This window comes from Numida meleagris, chromosome 7 (assembly GCF_002078875.1).
Source record: "Numida meleagris isolate 19003 breed g44 Domestic line chromosome 7, NumMel1.0, whole genome shotgun sequence".
NCBI lineage: Eukaryota > Metazoa > Chordata > Aves > Galliformes > Numididae > Numida > Numida meleagris.
In genome coordinates, this window is record NC_034415.1 from 11,692,235 (window position 1) to 11,718,667 (window position 26,433).

General features: G+C 36.9%; 1 protein-coding gene across 2 annotated transcripts in view; it reads right to left on the minus strand.

Annotated features, from left to right (window-relative positions):
- LOC110402400 (uncharacterized oxidoreductase ZK1290.5-like) overlaps positions 1 to 26,433 on the minus strand; it is a 35,487-nt gene that overhangs the window by 2,930 nt on the left and 6,124 nt on the right. The window contains exons 2-4 of one of the 2 annotated variants that reach the window (XM_021404439.1): positions 19,976 to 20,224; positions 19,578 to 19,643; positions 15,159 to 15,260 (exon numbers count right to left, since the gene is read on the minus strand). In XM_021404439.1, the coding sequence (XP_021260114.1) occupies positions 15,159 to 15,260; positions 19,578 to 19,643; positions 19,976 to 20,224 (417 nt within the window). The remainder of the gene's footprint in view (positions 1 to 15,158; positions 15,261 to 19,577; positions 19,644 to 19,975; positions 20,225 to 26,433) is intronic. The other variant, XM_021404440.1, reaches the window with a different exon arrangement.

Sequence of the window (26,433 nt, forward strand, 5' to 3'; positions counted from 1 at the left end):
CAAATGCCTGAAAATCATAGAATCAAATCCTAAAATACATTTCTACCTTGTACAAGTTTACATACTATGGCTTAATATCAATGGTGACATTAACAACAATATTTAAACCTCTCTGAGGTCATTCCACAGCTATTTGAATTTCCATAAAAGTTAAAAAAATATATATATATTGATGAGCACCCTTACATGGAATCTGGAGAGGATCCATTTTGTTTCAGTGTATTTATTACATTAAACGTACACATCAGTTATATATTTTTGAAGGCATAAGAGCCTTTGGAGAGGAAGCATTTTCCTTGAGCATAAATACAAACTTAGCACTGCCAAGTCAACTACAAATCCTGGAATACAAACCTGTAACTTCTAAGTTATGTTTCATTCTGCATGGTGTTAGAATGAAATATTTAACATGGCTTTACATAGAACATTTGACAGTACTTTTAGTAGTAGGCTGCAATTTTAAAAGCTGCTTGCTCACTGTTATATCAGAAAGAATTTATTCTTGAAAAAGCAGCTATTTCCTATTTTGGTAAAGAACATAATGATACTGTGTTATTTTGTTTGTTTTCAGGAACCAAGAAGCAGCATTGCTTACAACTTGACTGGTATAACAGAAACACTGCTTACCACCTGGTGCATAAAGACTGAAAAAAGTCAAACAAAGAACTTCATTTCTCCTGCCTTCCTACTTCCTTCTCTTCACAGAAAAATAACTTTCAGTTTTAATATCATAAGAACTGTTGGAATTGGATGAACATCCTAAATTCTTTATGGTAATTTATAATAGCTAATAAGAAGTGATTTTCCTTCATTTGTTTCTTAAATATTTACAATTTCAATATCATCGTTTCTTGCGAATGTTTTGTATTTAGAAATAAGTTCACTGAAAGAGTAGGCTACCTTATGCATACATACAGCAAGGATCTTCGGTATCACAAATACTGGGCCATAAAGTTAGAATTATAGCTCTTCCATTTTCAATTTGAATTTAAGAATTCATTAGTTACTTGATAGTGCTTCAGTAATCTCTTCATCAGACTCAGAAACTGAAGTTCTAACACTGAGCAAGGAGCAGCATAAATATTCTTTTGAAGATTCCTGTAACCCTGACAATTGACAATTAATGCTATAATGGAAGTGTTAGAAGTGGAGCAGCTAGCAGCAGCTAGCAGTAGCATGGACATTTTTAATTTGTAAGTGCTGTGCACCACCTTAAAGAAATGACTGTTTAAACATAGAGGGAGGAATGGGATAGACATGGGCACAGACACACACACTCTGAACACTAATCTTTGAGAACTGCTATTGTTTCAACTTTTTGTCTCCTCTTTCAGCCACAAAACAAACGACACCATCAGAAATACATCAAGAAGCAAATCTTCTCTGTTAGCACTTGAGCACAATGGGACTGGTAACACTGACATCGTGGGTAAAAGGAAATTTGCAAAACAATTCCATAATTTTATGTTTTAATTTGTAGTGATTTAGTGGGACGCTGAAAAGCTACTCTTATTTAACAGATAGTAACAACTTCTGCTGAGCTCCAGAGTAAGGTTTTGAAGAGGTCTATTTCTGAAAAGATGACACAAGTGAACCTTGGCAAACTTACCCATTCTTAAACAGTCACAACCTGCCTATCTTAAGAGATATTTCAGTGGTTTATTTTGAATAACTGAACTTAAATATTTTCCTTCTTTTTAAGTACATTTTATATTACTCACAGTTGTCCTTTAGTAGCCTTTCTAGTGGTCAACAAAAAAATAGAGATGTTAAGTTCTGTCATACTCTGAGCAAACTTTTTGTGCCTGTTTATAATTTTACACAAGAAGGAATACACAACAAAAGGAAAAAGCATGTGTATGCACTTCAGCAATTCCAGTTCCCAGTTCTATGTTAGCAGAAGCACACTTTCACCAGCAGCAGGTGGTAGGACCTGGAGCAGCTGTCAGTGTCCTGAAAGTCCGCTAGCACATAGGTGACAATTTAGTGCATCTCCCCAAGAAGGGGAAAGCAAATGTACAAGCACACTTGCATGGATACGGAATCACCTAAGGCTTTCAGTGTTGCTTAGAGGAATTATATTTAATATTTGAGCACAGGATCTCCAAAACCTTGTTTACTCTGGAGACACAAAATGTTTAGTGCTACTTGAATTTTTTCTCCTAAACTGTTTTATCATCAAAAACTGATGCATTGACCATTTGTCTGGGCCTTAAAACCAGTCACAGACGAGTAGCCTGGGAGAACACGGGGAAATGAAAGGACGAAGAGGATGAAGAATTTTTTTCCCCAGTTCAAATCACTTTCCTGAGTGGTTTCCAATGCATGTATAGAAATGAAAGGAAACTGCAGGAGTAAGGCTAGTTATGTTTAGTCTTCCAGGCACCATGATGGGGAGGAGTGGGTCATTAACCCAAAACCAAAACTAGATATTTAAATCTATTTCTATTTCTCCACTCACTTGATTAACATGTGGGGTAACCGCACAGTCTTCCTGTAGTTGCTCAAGATGACTGATAAGAAAGTTGCTTACACCAATTGATCTACACACACCTAACAAGAGAAACAGAAAAAAAGTTTTGGGATGATTCTGCTTGGGAGGATTACCTGAAAAATATCACTTTCAAAAGACAAAACTATTTGTACAAATCATTTCTGTATAGCAAAGCACTGCAAAGTAACACAGAAAAACAACACCAAAATGTAGTTTGACAGCATTATCTGAAAGCATGGTTCCGTCAAAGTCACACTAGGAAATCATTTTATAATCTAAACACACTGGAAACTCCCTAGTGTATAAAAACTCTGGGCTAAATTCTGGGAAAGGCTACTGTAGTATAAGCAAAGAACAATTGGATCTCACCAGAATGAAAAGAAGGAAATGGTGTTCTGAGCAGCTTGCCAAAACTAAAGAAAAGTGGAACATTTTGCAGAAGACTAATAAGGTGTGAGCAACAAAACACAAGGACACACAGTTCTAATGAACTACATAACCCTGCATTTATTTCTACTAGCTTATTACTGAGGTGTTACATAAAACTCAGCATAAAAACTTGAAGTAGTATCTAACAAGAACCAAGAAGTTTAAAAGTGTAGGAAGTAGAATCTGCACTAGAACGGCTAGGTTTCTCAACCTGACAAGCCAATCAAAATAATATGACACATAAGTGTTGTGTGCCTTTTCTTTTTTTTTTTTTTTAAATAAACCTTAAGTGTATATGCATGTGAATTAATTAAGTGTCGACAGTTCTGAAATCAGACATCTTCCTTCAAACCTCAGGTATGATAAAGTACAACTCCCAGCACAGGCCTGCCACCACACTTCAAACCCGACTGCTCTTTGGCATGTTGGTCCTTCTTCTGCACTAGACACAGCTTATCGGGAAACCATGCGCAGTCAGGCTAGCGGTGGTTTCCTTAGGTCAGATTCTGCAGACTATTAATCAGACTCAATTCCATAGTATGTGAACTTTGAATTTACTGACTGGATTCACATTTCAATCTGTAAATCTGCAGATGGAAAGTCTGCCTCAAGTTGTGTGCACACAGGAGTCCAATCCAATCCTTCTCCTGGCCAATTCTATACAATGTACATGCATAGCTTTATGCATGTCCTCTTGCATACAGACATTTGAAGCCAAAAAAAGAATGGAATTAAGCCAGAAGTTATAGTCATTGGCTAACTTAAGACACTTCATGTGAAAGGAATGATTTCTGGACAGAAATTCTCTTTATTCTGCAGTTAGAATTGCCCCTGTCTTGAGGTCAGCAGGGAAGTACATGGAGTTGCCTTGATATAGAAGTTCAAATACAGACACATAAAAAGCACTATTAATGTAATTGAAATGTGGGAATACATAAAAAAAGAATTCTGCTTGATCTAGAATAAAGTTAATGAAACACTGGAAGAAAATGTATAGCTATTCCTAAACGTTAGGTAGTAAACTATTCAGAAAATGTGTACGTGTTTTATGTATTAAAAATAACATACTAGTTACTGGTGAGTTATTGGCATTTTTTTAAATCACAGGTTAGATCCACTTACGTAAAATAAATAATTTTTTCTAGTCTTATCGTACGAAATTATGTAACTAAAGCAATGATTACAATAAGTAAAGTTATAGGTAAAGTTACCGTTTACTGTTAATTATTAAAAGCACACTGTTAAAACCCTAAAAAATATACTTTGCACTAGACAATAAAAATATAGGCAATTTGACTATGTTGTTTTCACAGATTTTAGTAGTGGAAGCAGACAGACTGCACAGCAGCAATACCTGCATGCGTACCACTGCTTTTTAAATGTGTTTTCCTTTGTAGAATACAAAAAGGAGAAAAAATACGTGAGCAACTAAATGCTAGGCAGCTATCACTTGCAGAAATTATCACTTTTCAAGACGTATAAAATAACTAGGTTATAACCTGCATTAGAGCAACTTATATCATGTGTATGTAATCTGACAGAAGGAGCAAAACCCAAGCATTTGATTTCTACTGACAAACTACCCTGAAGTGTCAACACTAATAAATCATTTTGACAGAGAAGTGAGAAAAATATTTGCAGTTTTAACACAACGGTAACCAAAATATTATACACTATTGTTGAAAGCTAAGGAGTTAAAAAAGCATGCTGTTATTTGCCCTTAAGAATAAAGCTTTTATTTCAGGCAGAATTAAAACAAACAAACAAAAAAATCACTTACATAAAAGATGAAAGCTCTTAATAAACTTGTCCATTCCCACAAAAATCATCATTTTTTTTCTTACAGTATTTTTTAAGATGTTTTGCTTCTAGCAGATTCCTAGTAGGAGACTTGAAAGCCTGTTCCATATTCTCATTGCATGCACTGATAGGAAGTTTTTGGTTAGATTTCCCATCAAGAAATTTCATATCAGTTATGCTTTGTTTTAAAAGTTATCTTAGTTACACTTAGTAAAACCAATATTAAGACATTCCTGTGTTTAGTGATGTTTGCAAGGCTAAATTCAAAATTGCCAAGAAAAATGAATACTTTCCTATGGAACAAAGGAATAATGACTAGAATTTTCATGTTTTTGTGGAAACAGCACTTTAACACTTTTCTAAAGGGATAATGATTGAACCATTTCATTTTCATTAGACCTAGGTATTCTGTTTTGGTAAAATTAGAATCCTTCATTTCAACTTCATTGCTTTGGTATTGGTTACAGTCTTATAAACAAAAATTGAAGTGCTTTAGTGTTAATATTAAATTACAAAATCAAATAAAATAAATATGAAAATTACTAAAGTCTGACTGTATTAAAAACCTTATTTCAATGCATGCTGGAAGCATGAATTTGAAACAATGGAATCTCCTGAAAAAATGTAAAGTCCAGATTTCAACCAACAACCAATAGGTTCTACTTCAGAGAATTGTTTCCACCCACTTGAATGAATACTACCACATTTGCCCAAATTGTCCAAATCTAGGAAAGACTGCATCAGAGAACAAGATTATACAGAATTATTTCCACACTGGCACTTGCTGGATTAATTATTATGAAGGGGGATGGGTTGATGGTTGGACTAGATGATCTTAGCGGTCTTTTCCAACCTTAATGACTCTATTAGTCTATGATTCTGATGAAGAACTAGAAAATGATGGGCACAAAAATGAAGGTCTAGACCCATCACTTGTGATGACGTATAAAAAACCAACATCCATGAAATGATTACATCAGCATTATAACAACAAAAAAATAATAGTACATCCTGAGAAACTCAGTGCATGTATAAGTTCTTTTAGTATCTCAAAATATTTAAGAACAGATAACAGGTTTCCTTGTATGTAATTACTGTGCTTTGCTCAGGCACCACAAAAACGCTAGGGTTTGCTCTAAGTGGAGACCATTAACAGTGTGTGTCACAGGTCTCAAAGCCACCAGAATGCTCTCGAAATGGGGAAAGATAAGCACATCATCTAAGCACATTAAGCATGCACTGTGTTGAAATCCCATTTCGGGCAGCAGACTGTTTGGAAGTCTACACATCCTTTCAACATGTTCAATTTAACTTGCCCAAAAGTTCAACTCAACTTGCGCAGAAGTTCAACTCATCTGGGATAAAAGCTTACAATGCACTAGCTGCATCCCCTCCAGAAAGTACCTTTTTAAAAGATAAATTTATGCTGCCTTATTTACAAAGTGATAGAGCTTTGATTCAGGGAGAGAAAGTATCCTCCTTACCTGTTTTGGGGGAAATTAGTGGTTTAGCCCTTAGGAAGAAGATTTTGAGAAACTGCAAGGTGCAATAACCAACAAGTTTGCAAATCCCCATTAGCTTGTAAGGGTTAGTGAGGCTTTGCCCTACTCTGTGTCTCTGCACAGACTTCAAGGCAATGACAATGCTTCTACAACTGCTAAAAATTGACTGATCAGTGCACAATGATGGAATAGAAATTTTCAGCCAGCTTTGAAGAATTACCATGAGACTCTGCAAGACACATTAGAAAACACATTGGAGGGAAAAAAAGATCATTTCCATTGTGCACATAGTAAAGTTGGCCTCCACCACACAGGTAATTTTACCACAGTGTTACTCCCCATCTTTCTAATTAGAGTGGTTCACATGCAATTGAGCTAAGCTTAAAGCATTTTTTAAGGCAACCTAGAAAACAACTGGGTATATTTTCCTTTACTTACTGTAACATCAACTTAGGCAGAGTTCTGTGGACACTGCTAGCCTTGCAACCATCAAGTATAAATACACAGTCTTGGCATCACAACACTGTTTTAATACAATAGTGAGCCCTATCTTTCCCAAGAACTTTTATCAAACCTCTAAATACTCTCTGAAACATTAGCTGTACAAAGCTGCCGTCAAAAAGGTTCTTTAAATGACAAAATTGGATATCGGATCTGCAGAGCCAATTTTCCTCCCCCTCCCTGCTCCTCTACATCAGTCAGAGCAGGGGAGAGCTCCCACAGCACGAACAGTGCCCGTTCTGTTACCCGTTCTGTTCAAGCCACAGAATAAAAGCACAAAGATCCACTTTTCCTAAGAGGTCAACTGCAGCAACTCTATCTTTGTTACAGGAGGTTACTCAGGTTAGAAAGGCCCACAGTCTCTGTGATACATACGTTAAGAATTCCTCTGTCGGCAAATAGTATTCCCTACAGAAACCATAAAGCACAGATTTCAGCACAGCTTGCTTAAGCAATGCCACAGGCTAAGTGTGCCCCACAAGCAGGGTGCAAGCCAAAGCCTTCACAAACAAAGTAGGTGAGTCTTACACAGATCCAGTCAGAATTGCGTTCTAAATCTACGATATCAGCCTTGTTCCCATTTCACAGATAGACACCAAAGGTTGGCCTAATTGCATACAGGAAGACTGTGGCAAAAGTGACAAGAAAGCCCATTTCCTATCCATCACAACAGTACAGGAGCATTACCAGCCTTCAAGCGACTTGCCTGCTACTACAGCTCCATGATTATTACTCCTGCTGCAGATCACCTCTGAATCATGGTAAATTGAGAGGAAAGAAATAGAAGTCAAATTCCAGCTTCCATGACTGAAAATTAACTATGAACATTTGGTTTGCACAATAGTTCAACAGTTATTTCAGTCGCATAATGCAGCAATACGAGCTAAATGCATTTTCAGTCTCATCAACTCTGGCTGCTCTTCCTCATTACTTCAGTGCAACATCTTCTTAGTTATACTGATATGTTTTGTTCTCAAATTCTGTTACACACCAAGTTACATTAAAAAATGCTGCTAAAGGCTGTTTATCTGGTTGTCTTCAAAACTGACTCAATTCCGTTGATGCATATTTCCCTCTCTTGTGCCAGTTTTAAGCATGTAGAATCATACTGTGAACAGAACACAGCTTTAAAAAAAAAAAGCCTGAAAGTATGTTTTTACATTGAGAGCATTCCAAAGCACTTGTTAAAAGCAGCTGCTCGTGAACAGATAGGCAGACAGAGCTGTAAAAGCAACTTGGTACAGAAGCAACCCGTTAAGATAATATTGTCACCACACACTACGCTGTGAAGATGTGATCAGAATTACCAGCAACTCAGCTGAATACTTACTGGCTATCACACAGTGTACACTCTTAAAATGAGCACTCTCAAAGTAGCATGAACACAACATAAATTCTCAATAGGTTGTCCTCCCTGTGGCTATGAAGGCACAGTTTCCTAAACTGGGATACTTTGGGGACTTCCATATTGGAGAGGATAATGGTTCCCAACAAATACAAATAAGAACAACTCATCTCATGTCAATAAAATAACACTGATTTACAGTAGCTCAGGGTCTAGTACCCAGGGTTTAGTGTTCAACATTTGCAGAGCAGACAAGCAATACCTTTTCCTCAAATAATGTACATTACTTCTTGAGGTGAAATGTTCTTTTGGACAAGGACTTTCCATTGAAATGTATTTCAGCACTGCCATCTTCCCAAGGCTTCTCATGTTCATGCTGAGACCTCTAGGCACTTCTATGTATATGCATATGGAATGTATACAAATGTATACATTTTCTTTCAGTAAGCTAAGTAAAAAGATTTGCCTGTATTTATCAAAAATAGGCTCCATGTGCTAGTAGAAAAAAATACAGATAGCATATTGCAATAAATCATGAAACAGAGAACTCTGAGGGCTTATTTTTGCAGTTAGAATGCACATTAAGTTTGCTACAAAGAAGAGCAAAATATAACAAAAGACAGTAGACATTTGTGCAAATTTAGATTTGCTCCCGCTTTCACATCTGCACCAAGATGCCTGATTCAATGGCAATTTCTTATTAACATTATGAAGGCTTCTTTGGGGTCTTTAACATAAAAATGTGTTGTCATTTCTTTTTGTATACGTCTTTTATTGCAGTCTTATCTGATCAGCAGGGTGTGGTGCAACCAACATCCTCACCAACAGCAACCACATCTCTGAACTGTTTCAGATAACAACAAGCCCAGAGACATCTTCATATGTGCAAAGAGAATGCAGTTGATAGTGTGAAATAGATGTCTTGCTATGGAAATCATTTACTAAAAACTCTAATGGAACTTGCACATACATGCCCTCCCATATGATTTCTACCAACACAAACACTTGTAAAACAAGTATTTGTGGAACCAGAACACAAGTGCATGTGAATTGTCAGTTGTTCATCATTTGATGATATCAGCATAGATATGCAATTATTTTTCAGTAAAATAAAAGCAGAATACCATCTAGGAAATGGTGTACAAGAAATCTGTGCCACCTATACAAAAACGTATTTGGTTTACTCACCTCCCACCCATATCTTTAAGAACTGACAGATAATGGAGAAGGAAAAAATGAAGACTGCACCAGTCCGTGCCCAGAAAGGAAAAGGACACAAACATTATTAAGGTTGATTAGATTTCTTCTCTCACTTGGAATTAGGTCAAACAACTTTTTTCTCAGTAACACTTCAATGCTCAGCTAAACAGTTTCTGTTTCTTTATGGCACTTCCTTCAAATCATATGCAAATACTACTAAAACTAACAAGTTAGCAGAATAATTATTTTAAAGAGTATTTGTTTAACACAGACATATTAACACATTAAGGAATTTCTGATGCAAGTATGAATATCTCAGCAAAAGCTTCACTGCTTAAACTAAGCAGATAAGGAAAAACTAACTTTTAGAAAAATGGCATTGCCAATTACAGTCAAAAACTGGCTAGAGGTCCTCATTCATTCCAGTATTTTTAGATGGAGGGACAAGTAATCATGTGCATGTGTGTATGAAAAGTTTTCAAGATGTTGGGCTAACCACAATGCCAAAATCAAGGTCATTAAAGACACTGCATGTGGAAAGGGTTATTTTGCTAGAAACAGACCAATTACCAGTGAGCATATATAATGACTATTCATGATGTCAAAGCAGTTTGCCCACACTCCTTTCATCTGCTAGCAGACAAATGGTGCCTATACAAGAATGTTGCAGTTGTCAAGGGAATGTTTGACTCAATGTATGTATCTTGGAATGGGTTCTGTAGGCAATCTGGCCTCTGTCCTGAGAAATCAGAGAGGATAATTCCATAAAATGATAGTGTTTGAGACCACAAAAATTCAAACCACAGCCTTGACATTACAAGAATCCTAGCTGACTTCAGCTGTTACAACAGGAAGACCCAGTTATTACACACAAATGTCTCACTGACCAAAATAAGGTTTTATTCTGCATTCTTCCTCAGCACTGCTATCCCATGGTTCTTAAAAGAAAAGATGTATGTGGTCAGTTGAACAAAGACATGTCTAGAATTCTCTGCCTCTCAGCACCAGAGTACAGATACGGACTTCATTATTCTCGCTGTGACATTATGACATGTAGTCATACAGCAACAGAGTTGCCTACCTCCTGTGAAACATCTCCAATCAAACTGGAGCAAATTAACAAGTCACCATACTTGAAAGTATACAAATATTAATAATAATGTTACATTCCTGGGCTTAATAGCATTGAAATAAAGTAATTCTTGAAACTAAGGTTATAGAGTACTCGATCCTCAGTTAGTGGAAATCCATTTTAACAGCAAGATCTTTCCTACTGTGAATAAACTGCTAGCAGCTTGGTCTGACCAGTATTTTTAAATGAATCTATTTAATGCAGGTAGAGCCTTTATTCTATACCATCAGATACACAAAGCAATTAAAAAAAAACAGTAAAGAAAATGATAAGTGTTATCCCACACTCATTTGTTCCTAACTGTCAGATTAAAGAAGCTGCAATGATCGTTCAGTGGAACTTGCTGCCATTCCTCAGGATTAACAAGCCCAGGTGCAGAGTTCCGATCCCTGAGCTACTACTTACTCTAAGAGACAGGACAATTCTTAACCTGAATATGAATACCTCGTGAATCAGGCACTGCTAAAACTCATTAACATGATGAATAACAGTTCTAATACACTTCCCGTACAGTTTAGGGAAATGTATGTACAATTAATAAATTTTGATTCTTGATATGGAATGATACAAAAGCTATCGGTTTGTATGCCATTCCAAATATGTACCCACTTTTATTGACCAGGACTAGAGCACATCTTTCCCTGTAAAGTTATGGGAAAAGAGCAAATTTAATCACTAAAATCTGGTTAGACAACAGAATGTTTTAAAAAATAGCAAGCTAAAAGTATAACCTTGCCTTGTTTGCAGAGAAGAAATGTATAAAATACAGGATAACAAGGGAGAGATGCTGTTAGGACCATTAACACACTCTAAGAAACATACTGAAGGATTTAGTCAGGAGAAAATACAATGTTTCATCTTCCAGACTCTATAGCTCAGACAAACCAAAAAGACACAGGATCCACCGCATTTCCAACTCAACCCAGAGCGACTTAAAAATCTGAAGTTGGTAAAACTTGCATCTGTCATAGTCTCTGTTACAAAAACCTCATGAAAAACACCTGGGACTCTGGGAAAGCTTATTTACCCTGAAGTGAGAATGTGAGACAGTTGCTCAGTTGTGTTAGGCAGTTGGACAGTGGATTCAAGCACAATGGAGGGAGTGCTAAAAACTTTCTTTCAAGTGCGTCTCTGAGACCCCAGCCTTGAGGCAGTAACTAGATTCCATTTAGTTTGCAAAAATTTGCTATAACACTGGATCCAAGGAGCACTGGCCAAAACTTCAGTATAGTAACCAACCAGCTAGAAAGTGTAACCAGATCAAATACTAACAAACACAATTCAGATTCTTTCCTATTTTAAGTCGTTCCTATTTCTGGTTAAAATCAGATCAGGACAGGTGATTCTTTTTAAAGAATGTTACCCATCAATTACTTTTGATGAAATACAAGAACGTGGTATAACAGGATAATTGTAAGCCACAGTGAGGATTTTTGACAGAAAGCAAAGGATCTCTCTCTTCTATTTCCAGAACCCATTGTTTTCTAGTTATGAGAAGGTTCTGATGTTACAGCTCAACCCCAAACTTTCCTTAAGAGAACAGAGAAAGCACTACAAGGCACTGAAAGATTAGGAAAAAGTGAAGTTAAGGACACCTACATGTTTCAAAGAAAGCACATCTACCAGTTTACATACCCATTTTCATTTCCACACACTGCATTCAAATAACAACAAATCTGTTATTTCTTCTTCAGCCAGAAGAATTTGGGAGTTTTTCTAAAGTTGGACTTGTTCTAATCTGAAGAGTTTTGTGTAACTTTTCATGCAAGTTTCCTGCTCCCTAAAATATTTATTCAAATAATTTTGAAAAATCTTTCAGATTTTTCTTAACCTGTCACACAGAGCTTTTTTAATCAGGGGACTGGATTTTAGCACATGCTGACCTGGACAGACGCACAGGCTCAAGAACTATGGTCTCTCCTAAACTGGCTGAGAAGATATTTTAGACCAGAAGGCCTGCAAGCTCTGTTACCCTGTGTCTCAGCTACTACTCAGTGACTCTAGGATGAACATGGTAGAATCCATCTTGGCATACACAACACAAAAAACCTCTCTTGTATCTTTAAACATAAATGCATCTGACCATTGTGACCAATTTAAAGCTTACTGTAACTAAAAGAAAAAAAAAACCTGCATCAAAGACTTTTACAGACTCAGGTACTAATAACTTATCTGCCTGCTAGGGTAATAGGTAATGGTGATATAATAAAAGACTATTAATAATTTACATTACTTTAAAATCTTGTTTGCCTCAGGTAAGTGGAATTTTGCAGAATAAACATCGACCTGGATTTAAATAGAGGTTGAAAGAATGAGATTTTCAAATACCTGCAATCAAACCATCTGTGAATACAAAGAAGTCATTAAAGAAAATCTTGTTAACTTCAGCCGAACCAAAGACTTAGGTCAATATTGAGATATTTTATCATCTCAAGTCTCTAGCAGACACGCATTATTAATCCCATAATACAAACCAATTTTTCCACAGAGAATTGTGTTTAATGTCACTGCATCTTCAGAAACTCCTCAGTGTGGATACAGCTAGTTGCTAAACCCAGGAGCTAGCTGAGTTACTTCAGTCTTTCCTTTGTGAATAGATTGAGGAATATCATTCGTTTTTAAACAGACAATCCTTAAACCTGAAGCTTTTATTTTCTACTGTTGTTTCGTTTCACGCCAGCTCCAAGTAAACATTCCCTAACATAACAGTATTGCAAACAGGAACCAATGACTACCTGCACCAAAACCGCATTCAATAAAAATGAAAAACTCACCCTCTAGCCTAAAACTCTTTTTTCTCTCCAAATAAATGAAGATTTTTTTTTTTCCTCAAGTAAGGATTTTGACTAAATGGTATATTAAATTCATACTGAGGCTAACATGTTACTCACATAACACATAGCAAGTCACAAAGATATGCAGTAATCGTTCAATCTTCAACTGAAAGTCTAGTGGTTAACCATGCAAACAAATTATTTAACATTTTCCTCAGGAATCGTTGCATTTCCATCTCCAGAGTGGTTAACATTTGTGTATCATTTCAGTAATAATTTCTAGTTCTGGTCAGAACATGCAGAGTCTGCACCCCTTAAAGCAAAACTGTGTAGGCTAACATTCAAAGGCACTCGATTCAATCAGACTAACAAATCATCTACAGGGGAAGGCTAAGTCACCTAAGGTAAAGCAGATGACCACAGCTGGAATACATAGGCTCAGCAGAGTCAATCATGAGCCTACAGTATGCTTAAATTCAGAAAAAAAGTAGTGCAAGTTGTCAAAGAAATGTAACTGCAAGAAAAATAAATAGAACCTCAGTATCTGTAAAGAGAGATCATGCATAGGAACAAAAAAATAAAAAAAGGAATTCTTGCCCTTCATGTGAGGTCAGTGATAGTATTTCCAGCATCTTACTGAAGATCACTGAATAGCTCAAAATCTTTCCCATTCGAAAGACATTTAAAAAATCACAAATATAAGCAAAAGCAGAATAAAGACAATAGGATAGGAATAATAACAGCAAGTGAAAACATAAGCTAGTTGCAGCAAATCAGGATGGCATATCCAGGCACAAATGACATGCGCTAGCCTAATTACTCATCAGAAAGCACTTTTCAATGGAAAAGCAAAGTAGCTTGCTGAATGATCCAATCCATCTTTGGACTTAAGTCACTGATGCTTTGAAACATGAGGTTGGTGGTTGGTGTAGTATTTCTTTCAGAACTAAATGTTGTAATCCCTTACACAGCAGAAAATCCTTTTTGCAACTTCCCTATGCTTAATATAAAAAGCAGGAATGAAAGATGTATCAAAGATAATTTATTTTTGTGCTTCCAAATGCAGACCAAAAGCACCTCAAGGTCTGAAGTGCAAAAGAATGGGTTTGTTTATTACTCAGATAAAACTGATAGAAGACATACAGCCTGCAACTGCTACAATCGCTGTTTCAGTATACGAGCTGGCAAACAGACAAACCAGTAAGTCTTCTCACAGTCCACATAAATTCTCTGAAGCTCTAAACATGGTGGGATGACATTGCCTAAGAACATCATGACAGGACCTTCTTTTACATTGTTTCTAAAAATACTGTTTATACTTCAGGAGCAAAATCCTCCTCTCAAATCCAGATGATAAATTTTGTTTGGGGCAGTCTACTCTTCCTATTGCTATGAACATAAGCAGAAGATTGCCGTGCACCAAAAAAACATATTGACAGATACCCGAACTTGAGAGAATAGCTCCCTCCTCTGAAAGTTTTCGAAAATGTTAGAACCAAAGAATTTACAGTTTGGTATGTGTTCCTATGCATCCAACTTGTTTTGTTGACATTTTCTGAAACACAATACACTATAAACGGAAAAATGACATCCTAAAATAAATTTTAGAAGATCGAAAGGAAGTAAAACTTGGCAGTGTGATTTATACTTAAAACAGATGAGGCTACGACAAAGACATTCTGCAGTAACATACACGTTTCAACATAATGTGTAGAACTTTTCGAGGAGGTATGCACATCATTAATCTCACAGGCAGAATTTGGAATCATATTATTTAAAAGCAACACAAAACTCACTTACTTAGTTTACCAGAACACTAATGCTGCAATTTTCAAAGAGGTTCAAATAACTGACACATCCAAATATCATCAAAAGATGCGCACACAGCTCAAATGATTTAACACCTTTCACGATAGATTTCCCAAAGCCTAAAATGCATCATAATTCCTTCTGCAAAGACAAGTTTTTATTATTACATTACCTTTCTCATAAAGCTCCTCCATTGCTCTCCAGGTTTCAGCTCGGACCTCCTGGTTGCTTTTACCTGGAACATGAGTATCAGGCCAGTGTATCAAGTAAAGATCTGAAAAAGAAATAGTATCAAAGTCTTCAAAATATGTCAAATCACATAAAGCAGCACTTTCCGTCCACAGAGGCCCCTAACACACTATTATCAAACGACTCCATGGTCATTAAAGTATACATCCATTCAGTTTTAATAAATTAAATCCCACAAGATTTTATTAACAAGTAAAGGTGGCAGAAGTTGCATATTTGCTTCAGGCTTACGTCACTGTAATCAGAATTTCATGGTCACGTTTGTATTTCATAAGCTTTCAACACATAACGAGTCTCATTTCAATTAAAGGGATTTTGGTCACTAGTAAAGACTTCACTACTGCTGAAGTACTACAAGTCTTGAAGTTCAGAGAAGATAAATGCTTAGCACACAATGTTGGCATCATCCTATGATGCTTACTGTAATTTAGGCTTTTTTTAAAAAACAATAAAAAATACTTCACAATTAGAAACATACACATTTAGGACTAGAAAGCATCTACTGGATCACAAAATACAGCCCTTCTGACTTCAAGAAGAGTTCGTTGAAGCAGGGAAATGGTACCTTATCTCTAATACACAGGGTAAAATAGTCTTTCTGCCAGTCATGTACTAACCACCACAGCACGGCTAGACGTGGAAGAATAGCAGAATATGGTGTACGTTGTAATAACAGCAGATCTGGTGCTGTATTTAACTAAGCATAGCTATTTTCAACGAGGATCTGCGTACTTCCACTGCATGTCAGAGAACTTTCCATAACACCTCCAGACCAATAAGAACAGTAAGTACCTCACAAACCAAACTCTACCATCTCACCTTCATTTATACATACATTCACACCCTCACCCACACATTTTCTTTTGCTGAAGGTATTTCTTCCTTCTGGGGTGTACAAGAACACAAACATTCTTACTCTAATTTCAGAGGCAAGAAATTAGTTTATAATAATAATCGAAGCAGCCTAATATTTCATTAATCAAGAATTGCATAGCGAACACTGGCCATTTTTAAGAACAGGCTACATTTTTATCTGCTGAAAATGACATGGACATAGACTTCATTTTGCTTTGTTGTAGTGGGATAGATTAAGAAATACTTTGAGGTCTCTTCCAATCATATTCTTAATAATGCTAACTCAAAATTTAAAAAAATGACCCACAGTCACTTAAGAAAATCACAGTCAACTTCTGTATTTACCAGCTTTATAAAGCATCCTTTAAACACAATCAAGTTATGGTGGTACAGTGGTAAACGAGGGCCTAAAGTTCAAATGTCAAAACACAGCTGCAGGAGAACTAACATTCACATGAGAACTGCTTTCACTTATCTAAAACAGAGTGGCTTATAACTCCTTAATGGTTGTGGCACCTACAGTCAACACGGTTTCTGTTAATTCAGAAATAAATTTTCACATTTAAAAGCCAACAGCACGTTGCCACAGAAAATGAAAGTCTATGATTCTATTCAAATTGCTAGTACTATATATATGTATATACAATGATCAGCATGAAGCAACCTCCAAAATATTCTGTGTTAATTCATTATCTTAATTGAGTGTATTATCATCACTAGGATGCAAGAAATTGTCAAGACGTATTACACTGAATATGCTGATACAACAAGATTCGTCCAGTTCCAGCTGTGGATCTGTGATAGGTTAAATTTGGTTGAATCTGACAGAATCAGAACAGGCACAAGGAAAAAAACTGTTTATGAACTCAGTAACCCACAAATCACATTCAAGAAGTTACTTTGGAGGCCTGATCTAAATTCCAAGGAATGTTTTCTGCTGCTGCCAAACCCGTAAGATTTGCTGCCATTTCTTACTGGTTTACTGTGACTGCTAGTTGGAGTACCACACTTAGAAAACACAAGAAGAATCTCTGTTATAACCAGTGTCCACAAATTAAAAAAAAAAATACCTCGCTTCTCATGGATATTTACTCTAGTGATTCAAACAAAAATCCTGGAACATGGCTTTCCTAATACCACTTGCCCAAAAGTGTCTATTAAAAAAATTTCATAACAGTATTTACATGGAACACTTTCTCTTAAAAAGCAGTAATTGCCTCCTATCAGTTTCACAGATTTATCAATTAGCATTGTATTACTCTTCGGCGTAGCCTACATGGACCCTCAAGGACATTAGTGGAGCTTTCCTTGGGACAAAGACCTCAGCTGTACACTTAGCTGCCAGGATCCTACAGCTTTTTCTCTGCAGTCCTCTGAAGGACTGCAAACATACAGGTGTAACTTCACAGACACATTACCTAGAGTCTCGCAAGTTTCTATATGAATCACGTATTCCTATGGAAATGCTGTGAATATGTATTTGGTCAATATATGATGAAATCAGGAAATCTAGAGTAATACTCTGCTCTGCATTTCATATTTCTATTTCAAGAAAAACTGCTGGCTTTAACAGATGCTTGAAACTAAATAATTTACTTTCCTAAATAAGCTTGGACATAAATAGCCCTGCTATCACTAGAACTTGTCTTGAATTTCATGTCCTCTCTGCTGCATAGACTGGCCAGCAGAAAGGTGACATAAGATGCAGGTATGAAGAAAAAGACAGCGATATCTAAATTTAGGTCTACAAGCTTATAACTGTATTTTCCAACCAGTTCTCCGCATTCTTTTTGTTAGACTTGTGGTAAGTCTCAAAAATGTTCAGCAAAAAGCTCTCAGCATTCTTCAAACACTTGAAAAGTTCACGTTTCAAGATAGTGCCACTTTCTGCTTGAAAACCCTTCCAATAGTACCTTCCGCTTGGGTCTTTTCAGACAACATACACAGACCCCTAAAGCAGGATGCTTTTTACAAACCCACGAAACACACTGTATATTGTACCTCCTGTAAGGGTCTACTTCACCAGCACATGAAGCACAGAACACAGAACTCAACTGCATCTCTTTCACACAACCACAGATCAGGCTGTGTCTGACAGTTATTCTGTCATCCCATCCCTCTTGTAGAGGTCACCATCCTCACTGACAGATCCATGAATTGCACATGACGTATTTCCTAACTCATCACAGTTTATAAATTGTTAAATTAAAACAAACCGAAGTCAGTACTGATTTAGCTCACTATGTCTGACTGGTTAGTCAGGATGAGATTTATAAATTACTCGAACATTAGCAGAAGAAAGTAAAGGAAGAAAAGGAGGGCAGACAGACAAGCGGGAATAAAAAAAGAAGAGTACTGGACAGTGGGGCATATTGTGCAGGCACTTATAATACCTCCTAAATTTGTCTTAGTAATGTGAGCAAAAGAAGTCTCAGAGCTGAACACAGGACAGATGTGAAGTTCTGTTTATGCAAAGGATTCACTCACTCGACGACAATATTAGTGCACTTCTTGCTCCCACATTTTTTTCCCCTCAATTTCTGCTCAGCAGCAAAGTCCAAACTGAGTATTTGCACGAGCACTGACTTTAAATCAGCCTACTTATTACCTGAGAAAATAAAAGCAAATTGCAGCACTAAGAGAAACCATTGAGAAAGATTTCCTGGAAGTGAGTCAAGTTTTCCTCTCATTGGCATTCAGCATCAGTGCCACAGCAAGCAGTCAAAAAAAGAAAGCAAACAAAAACAAGTAGAAAGGAGAAAGAAACACGCTATTTCTTAATTTTGAGGACAGAGTTAGGGATTGAAATTTCGATCATGAAAAATCTTCTTGTAGTAATCTGTATTTGCACGAGACTGAGAAAGAGATATTAATTCATTCTGCTTTAGTTCAGGAATACATTTCCACAAGGAAAGGGGCCAAAGATCTGCATATAAATATCCAGGTCTTTAACAGATACAGGTTTTGTTTCTTCATCTTGCAAAGTATCAAGCTAAACAGTCAGTGAATATAAGTGCACATAGTGAAGCAAAAGAAGCAAGTATGGGTTTTCAGGGCACTAACAGATAATAGCTGATCAGTTAATCCTTGTCAGCATAAGCTCTCTTTCCATCTTTTATTTTAGATAATTACTTCAAATTCATTCATTTTTCTTTCCATTGTTCCAGCAAGGCAGGAAGAACTAAAAGCATTTTGAAACACATTATTTTTTTATTAAGTACCACTACTCCTGGGATCTGGTGCACAGAATTGAGGCCCCTATTGCTGATCACTGCCTGTCTAATACAGTAGTACAGATACCACATCTTTGACTACAGAAAGCTCATGACCAGGGTATATTTTAAGCAAGTCTAATATGGTGTCAGATTGAGTCTTCTGCTCTTGTAGACACTTCTAACCCTTTTCCCCAAAGTGTACTGTATCAGACAGATCAAACCAAAGGCAGCTATCCAGGAATTTTACAAGTATCAATAATCCCACAAAATACCTTTTAGAAAGGACTCCCATTCTCTGAGATGTAGGACCACACAAGAGTTTACGCATTTTTGTTTCCCTATGAACAAAAAATTATTGCAAAGTCTGTGATTTCTTGTTCTTTCACAGGTTTGTGGTGTTTTCGGCAAAATATACAGCACTAATTTATTTAGTGAATACTCAAATCAATTTTATCAGTGAAATCTACTTTTACAAAAAACCCTTTTTCTATTTTAAAAGGAAACAGGAGCAAGGAAAAATTCTGTACTCTCAGTTATATGTATGCAAATTTCCCTGAGAATGAACAGAGCAAGACATTCGCAAATGTGTAAATAAGGGCAGAATTTGGCTCCTGTAATCAATATACTCACACGGCAGGTACAGCAAATAAGCTATATTTAAAATGCATACCAAGATATTCAACACCAAGTCTTTCACATGACTCCAAGCAGGCTTTTTTTGTGTTTTCATAGCCATAATCACTGTGCCACAGTTTGGTAGTTATCCAGAGGTCCTCCCGCTTCACACCACTCTCTTTGATAGCTTTTTGGAGGAGAGATTCACAGCCATATCTTTTTGCTGTGTCAATATGACGAATGCCACACTGTCGTAATGCATGGACCACAGCATCATGGGAATAGCCACCTTGATGAGAAGTACCTAAAAGGAGTCAGAAGTGAAAGATAAGCAACATATTTCATATATTATTTTGTTTTAAAAATATTGTTTCAGAATGTTGTTATTGAATTGTCACTTCACAACAGTAAAGAAATAGGAAATGATAGGCAGCGTGCCATACAAATCTCTAGGATGGAAAAACACATAAGATGGTAGGATGCTGATGCTGGTCAGAAGTAACTCCAACAAATCAAAGATCAACAGTAAAAAGTGGGGTCACGGACTAGGATGAAGATCATAGAAGAAAACAGATACTTTATGGAAAATCCATATGTGACATTTAGTTTTCAAATAGGAGCACAACGTTTTCAAATGAAAATATTAACAATTTGAAACAAAACATATAACTTGAAATCAATTCACTTTGCAGAAAGTATATCCTGAAACATTTACTCTGTTGACCTCCTGGTAGCTTCAAGTTATTATTGCATTGTACAACCACAGACTGGGCCATGCTGCAGGTGCAATTCACATAATGTCAAACTCAGCAGTATCCAAAACAATGGAATCTTACACAAGAGTTAGAGAATGGCTATACAGGGAGACTTGGTAACAAAGTACTGTAACACTCATTGTGTAGGTATTCACTAGATGTACAAAAAAGTGTATTTTACTTGTCAAGGGGACGGAAGGAGGAGGAGACTCAGCAGGAAAAGCAGTCAGCAGGAGGACTGCCAGATAAAGAACTGGTTGAGAGCATAGAGGATGATATTTCTACTTACCCTTTCCTGTTAGTTGTTTTTCTTGCCATGAGCCCCTCACCCACTCACCTCCACTCAGACTTCTCACAAACAGTATTTTCTACAGTTTGCTTGAGGAAATGCTCAGTCAGCCTAAGTCATCGACTAAAGCCAGCTTCTAAGATGATGACTTGTATTTAAAGGCCCAAATTCCAGAAGTAGCGATAAGCGTGCAGATGTTTACAACACTAACTTCAGGAGGGCCCTGTGCAGTTGTGACTGATAACAGCACCAAGCTCTTGAGCCTCTGCTGGATGTAATACATATAGGACTCCAGGTCAAAGAAAATAATATAAAGTGAAATTTGTCTCCAACTGTTAACTTGGCCTTTCGCTCCAAACATAGCATTTATTTCTACATTAAGCACATCTATTTGTATGTCATGAAATTAACAAGTGTGTAAGTCCACTCAGACTGTGAGAAAGGGGAAAGAAACACAGCTATCTTAGACTCACCCTTAGAATTTTCCATGCCTGGACTGGACAGAGGATGCCCACAGTAATGTGTGTGACTTCCTCACACACAGTGTGACAATGCATGCCAAGAACGAGCACTTACACTGCCGTAGGGCATTGGAAACAAGCCAAGTCTCCTAAATGCTCATCATTTTTTTTAATTCCCAATCTTACAAGGAAAGTCAATGTTACTTCTATAATTTTGCACAACACTGTAAAACACTTAAGATATAATAAGACTCCAGAGGAGGGCCATGAAGACAACCGGAGCACCTCTCTTATGTAGACAGCCTGAGGGAGCCGGGCTTGTATAGCTTGGAGAAGGGAAGGCTATGGGGAAAACACACTGGCACTCCCAGAACTTAAAGGAAGCTTATAAGCAGAAAGGGAACCAACTTTTTACCTGGTATGATAGCAATAGGACAAGGGGGAATGGCTTTAAACTAAAAGATAGGAGATTTAGGTTAGATATTTGGAGGAAATTCTTTACTCAGAGAGCGGTGAGGCCGTGGCGCAGGCTGCCCAGAGAAGCTGCGGATGCTCCATCCCTGGAGGCATCCAAGGCCAGGCTGGATGGGGCTCTGGGCAGCCTGACCTAACGGCTGGCAACTCTGACCATGTTGGGGGATTGATCATTAAGGTCCCTTCCAACCCAAGCCATTCTATGATAATATGATCTAATCTGGCACACAGAGGCTTAGAGGATCATGATATTCTACTCACAACGGGGCAATCTCCCATTCACACTTAATTACAAAACTTGGAGTATTGAATTCTTGATTATCTTCACTGATTTCAGAGTGATGAAACAACACTACCATATTCCTACAGTTTTGGCATGTGCATCCTAAGTGTTTTATCTTCCAATCTAAATGAAGTTTAAATGTTTTAAAAGACAGAAAACTTTAAAGCTCTTTTCTCCAGTCACTATGACTGACACCATAACTGGTTCAACTTTTGAATCATCTAGAGATCATTTCCCTGTAACCTGTTTTACACCAAAAAAGATAAGTTAAATTGCACTTCCAAAACTGCTATTTCAAACTCTTAATAAGTGTTTTTAGATTAAAGCAATGCTAATCTATATACATGTTCTATACATGCCATTTTTTCATTATTCAGATACCAAAGGAATTTTATTGAAAAATTACGTAACTGGCACTAAAAAAAAATTACTACACTTTTTCATAAAAATCCCTTATAATAAGCTGGTATTGGTGCCAAATAAATTAGGTTGTAATTATTATGCCTGTTTCTGGCTGAATGGACTTGTCTAAGCACAGAATGAATGGAGTTCATTTAGAGGTCTTGCAAATGGACTCAGTCTCTTTTCATGCATAATAAATTTCAGCAAGAACATTCAGGACAAACAGATTTAAAAAAAAAACATTAACCCTTTTAAGGTAAGGGGAGAAAATGGGAAAGAAGGAAAAAGGAGAATATATCTGTTATTGCTCCCCATTCAGTGATGCACACTTGTTTCAAAGGAAATAAAGAGAGAAAGATTCACTTGAGGATTATCCCAACTGCTACACCTAAAGATGAGCTACAACAGTCCCAATGCACTAAATAAATCAGTGATTAATAATTTTTTTCAGTTAATTTTTTCCTCAAAAAAGAACCAGTATCTACTGTCTATCTCACTTTCTAGAAGAGCATGTCTTCATACTCTTTGAGAAATATGAAGATATTATTTATCTAAATATATTACAAAATTTCCTCTGATATAAGTAACTATTGCTACTTGAAATCAGCAGGACCGCTTACTTTAAAAGAGTTCACAATAGCGAAACTGCAGGCTGGATAGAGATTATTTCACAAATCTATTCCCTTCTGACATCAGTATGCAGTACTCAATTAAAAACTAGTTGACAAACAAAACACTTAGAAAAATACCCATTCTTTTGTTTAATTCTTATCTTTAAGTAGGCATTTCAGAAAAAAAAATCTAAAGAAAATATCAAACATTTTATCAAAGTTAACATACTCTTTGTATGCATATGATATTGTATACTACAATAAGCTTGAAATATTTTGCTCTATCAATTTTATTTCTATTATTCTAACATAAAACATTGCTTATATGTACAGCAAATGAACATACAACACATTTCAAGGTTCACTGCTAATCCATTCACAGAATCGCATGCCTCTTGTATAGACTGGCTCAAGGACAGGCAATCCTTACTCATCATCCTTGCTTCATGCCACTGAACGAGGCAGCCGCAGTCCTCATTCCTTGTCTTTCACCTACTTCTGCATTCACATGACCCTGACAAACTGATTCAAACGGCTGAACAGACAAAAGAAAATGTGCATTTTTATAATCACTAAGGAAGCTGAACACCTTCCAGAGGAAAAAAACAAAACAAAATTTCAGGCAAGAGATGGGGAGAAAAACTGAACAAGAAAAATTCCTCTTGAGCAGCAGTAGCTAAGTAATTAGATATATTCTATGCCTTTGACTACTTTTTTTTTTTTAAAAGAGCTGTATTTTAAGCCAACCACAAAATAATCTGAAAGTCTTTCTCCGTGAACTTGCCTCCTCAACAACTGTTATACTCCTGATAAAGACAAGTTTATCTAAACCTCATGCACATAAGGGCACAGCTGTACAAAAGCTGCAGAAGTAACTGCATTTTGTGAAATTACAGCCCTAAAGTGCCCATGCAGCGCTGTAACACTGACCAGCAGGCGCTGCGGAATTTGATTTTGTCTGAATATGGTGCAAGAGGAACCAGAGCAGTCAAAGCATGTGTCAAAGAAAAGTACACAAGCGTGATCTTCAGCTCTGCGGTTCTACTCAGGCACCGAGGAACAGACTGCAAAAACACAGCCTGGCCACAGAGTAAGAGTAATAGAAAGCCGTAACACGTTTATTGTGTGTGCAGGGAAAGGGAAGCCAGAATTGCCAGTTTTCGCTCTTCCTGAGAGGAAGGAAGAAATGGCAATGAGCCATTGTTGACAGAAGTACTGTGTCCCTTCCATCCCAAAGAGGATCTGACTGTGAAGGAAATTCAGATCACCTACTGCTAAACTAAGGTACTTCTCTTATCACTGACCCACTATTCATCTAGCCAGAACCTCAAAAAGGAGTTATAAAAGCAGTTTCACACAACACCTCCCACAGTAAGCACACGAACTTTGCAAGCTGCCCCTATTTTCAGTGGGACACTATGGCTCTGAAACCACCAGTTCACAAAAGTATCTCTGGCAATAAAAATATCATTCAAAAAAGGATTTTTTTTCCCCTGGAGGAATAAAGATCTTTCCAGTGGAAAATGCCAACTATTTCAATTATCCAGCTGTCATGCACAAGTATTCTTATCATTGAGAACTTCTCAATTGAATTTATACCGAAGGACAAATCAAAAAACTGACCTACACATTTGAAAGGCAGACTGTGAATGCACAATTCATGTAAAAATTTCATAAGCAGAGCAGCAGCACACATTTAAATGCCTTTCCAGACAGACTGCCAAATCTTGAAGCCTTTTCTTTCACTCCACACTTTCCCACCACCGTGAGAACTATTTCTCATTAACAACCAAATTGGTTTCAGATGCTCTGCTATAAGATGTTACCTTAGAAACCGTTTGGTAAAAGACTGTGGCCTCCTTCCATAGAAATCTCAAGCAGTGAAAAGACAGATTTTCTGGCATAAATCAAATCCAATTTCTAGGGTTCACTAAACCTTTTCTCCTCAGAATAATGTTTTGTGACTAGATCTTAGCAGTTAATAGTGCACGAAGAACCACTGGTGTGAACCAGTTTTAAATGATTTTCATTCTCCTTCCTTTGTGAACCCAACTAAAATTACTTCCAGTGCTTATACCTTGACAGAACTTTCAGTTTCATAACTAATACGGATGATATGTGCTATGCACAGCAAATACAGAGACTGACTACAAATATTAATGTTATTTTCTTCCTTTTTAAAACATCTTCCTAACCTATTGTCTGATAAAGATTGCGTGAGTTGATTGACAACACCAGACATGTGGAAGTACTTCACAATAAATGAGAGAGACCGGTGACGATGTTTTCCTTCTTCAAACAACTTCCACAAAGAAAAAATGATCAAAAGGAAAAAAAAAGATGCAAATATTAAGTCCATGCTCTGTACTTAAGTAGAACATTAACATACTCATTCCTGCTGTGAAAATTTGACTTAAGAGTAAGTTATGCATATAATTTACAATTAAGCATAATTACCATATAATGAAGTACAGGGATAGTAATATTAAAAATTGTACCCAACCATCAGGTTAATAATTCAAAACCACAAAATGTCATAAAGAGAAAACCATAGAAAAAAAACTATGAAGGGAACTGGAATTTACAGTTATCTACAGTTTACAACATAAAGTGGACATAAACCAACTTGTTACTGTAGGACCCTAATTCGAGCTGATGACTAAATTTTTACATCATAATAGTGCCCTTCGTACCTACCAGACTACCCAGCGAGTAAGCGTATTTGTGAACCATGACAAGATCCCACTCCTGCAAAATGAGGACGCTGTCAGACCTGAGTCCTGCAGTGTCCCACTGATATCTAATGGCATTCGTGAGTTTGAAGGACAGCAGCAACGCAGTCATCTGAACTAAAAAGCTACGCAAACTTAAACAGAACAATAATGAACATTTCTGATCAAATGTTTTTTATTCACATCATCTAAGAATTTAAAGTGCCTCTTCTCAAAGTTCCCAAGACAAACAACATTTCTGATAGCCCCTACTCTCACACTGCACATTCAATCTTACACTGGTGTGTATAAGAATGCAAAGTACATCCATTCAAGCGCGAAGCCTAAGGAACAGAGCTTAAATTATGGAGCTGGCATAAAGCCACAATGATAGTGCCCCCCCTTTCTCTCCTCTCCGCAGCTGGTAATGATGATTTTGCATCACTGTGCACTGGAGGTACTTTGTGTAAACACGAAAGGACCAAAGACAGCTTAGGAACCAGTCCCTCCCTCCGCCCCACTTGGAG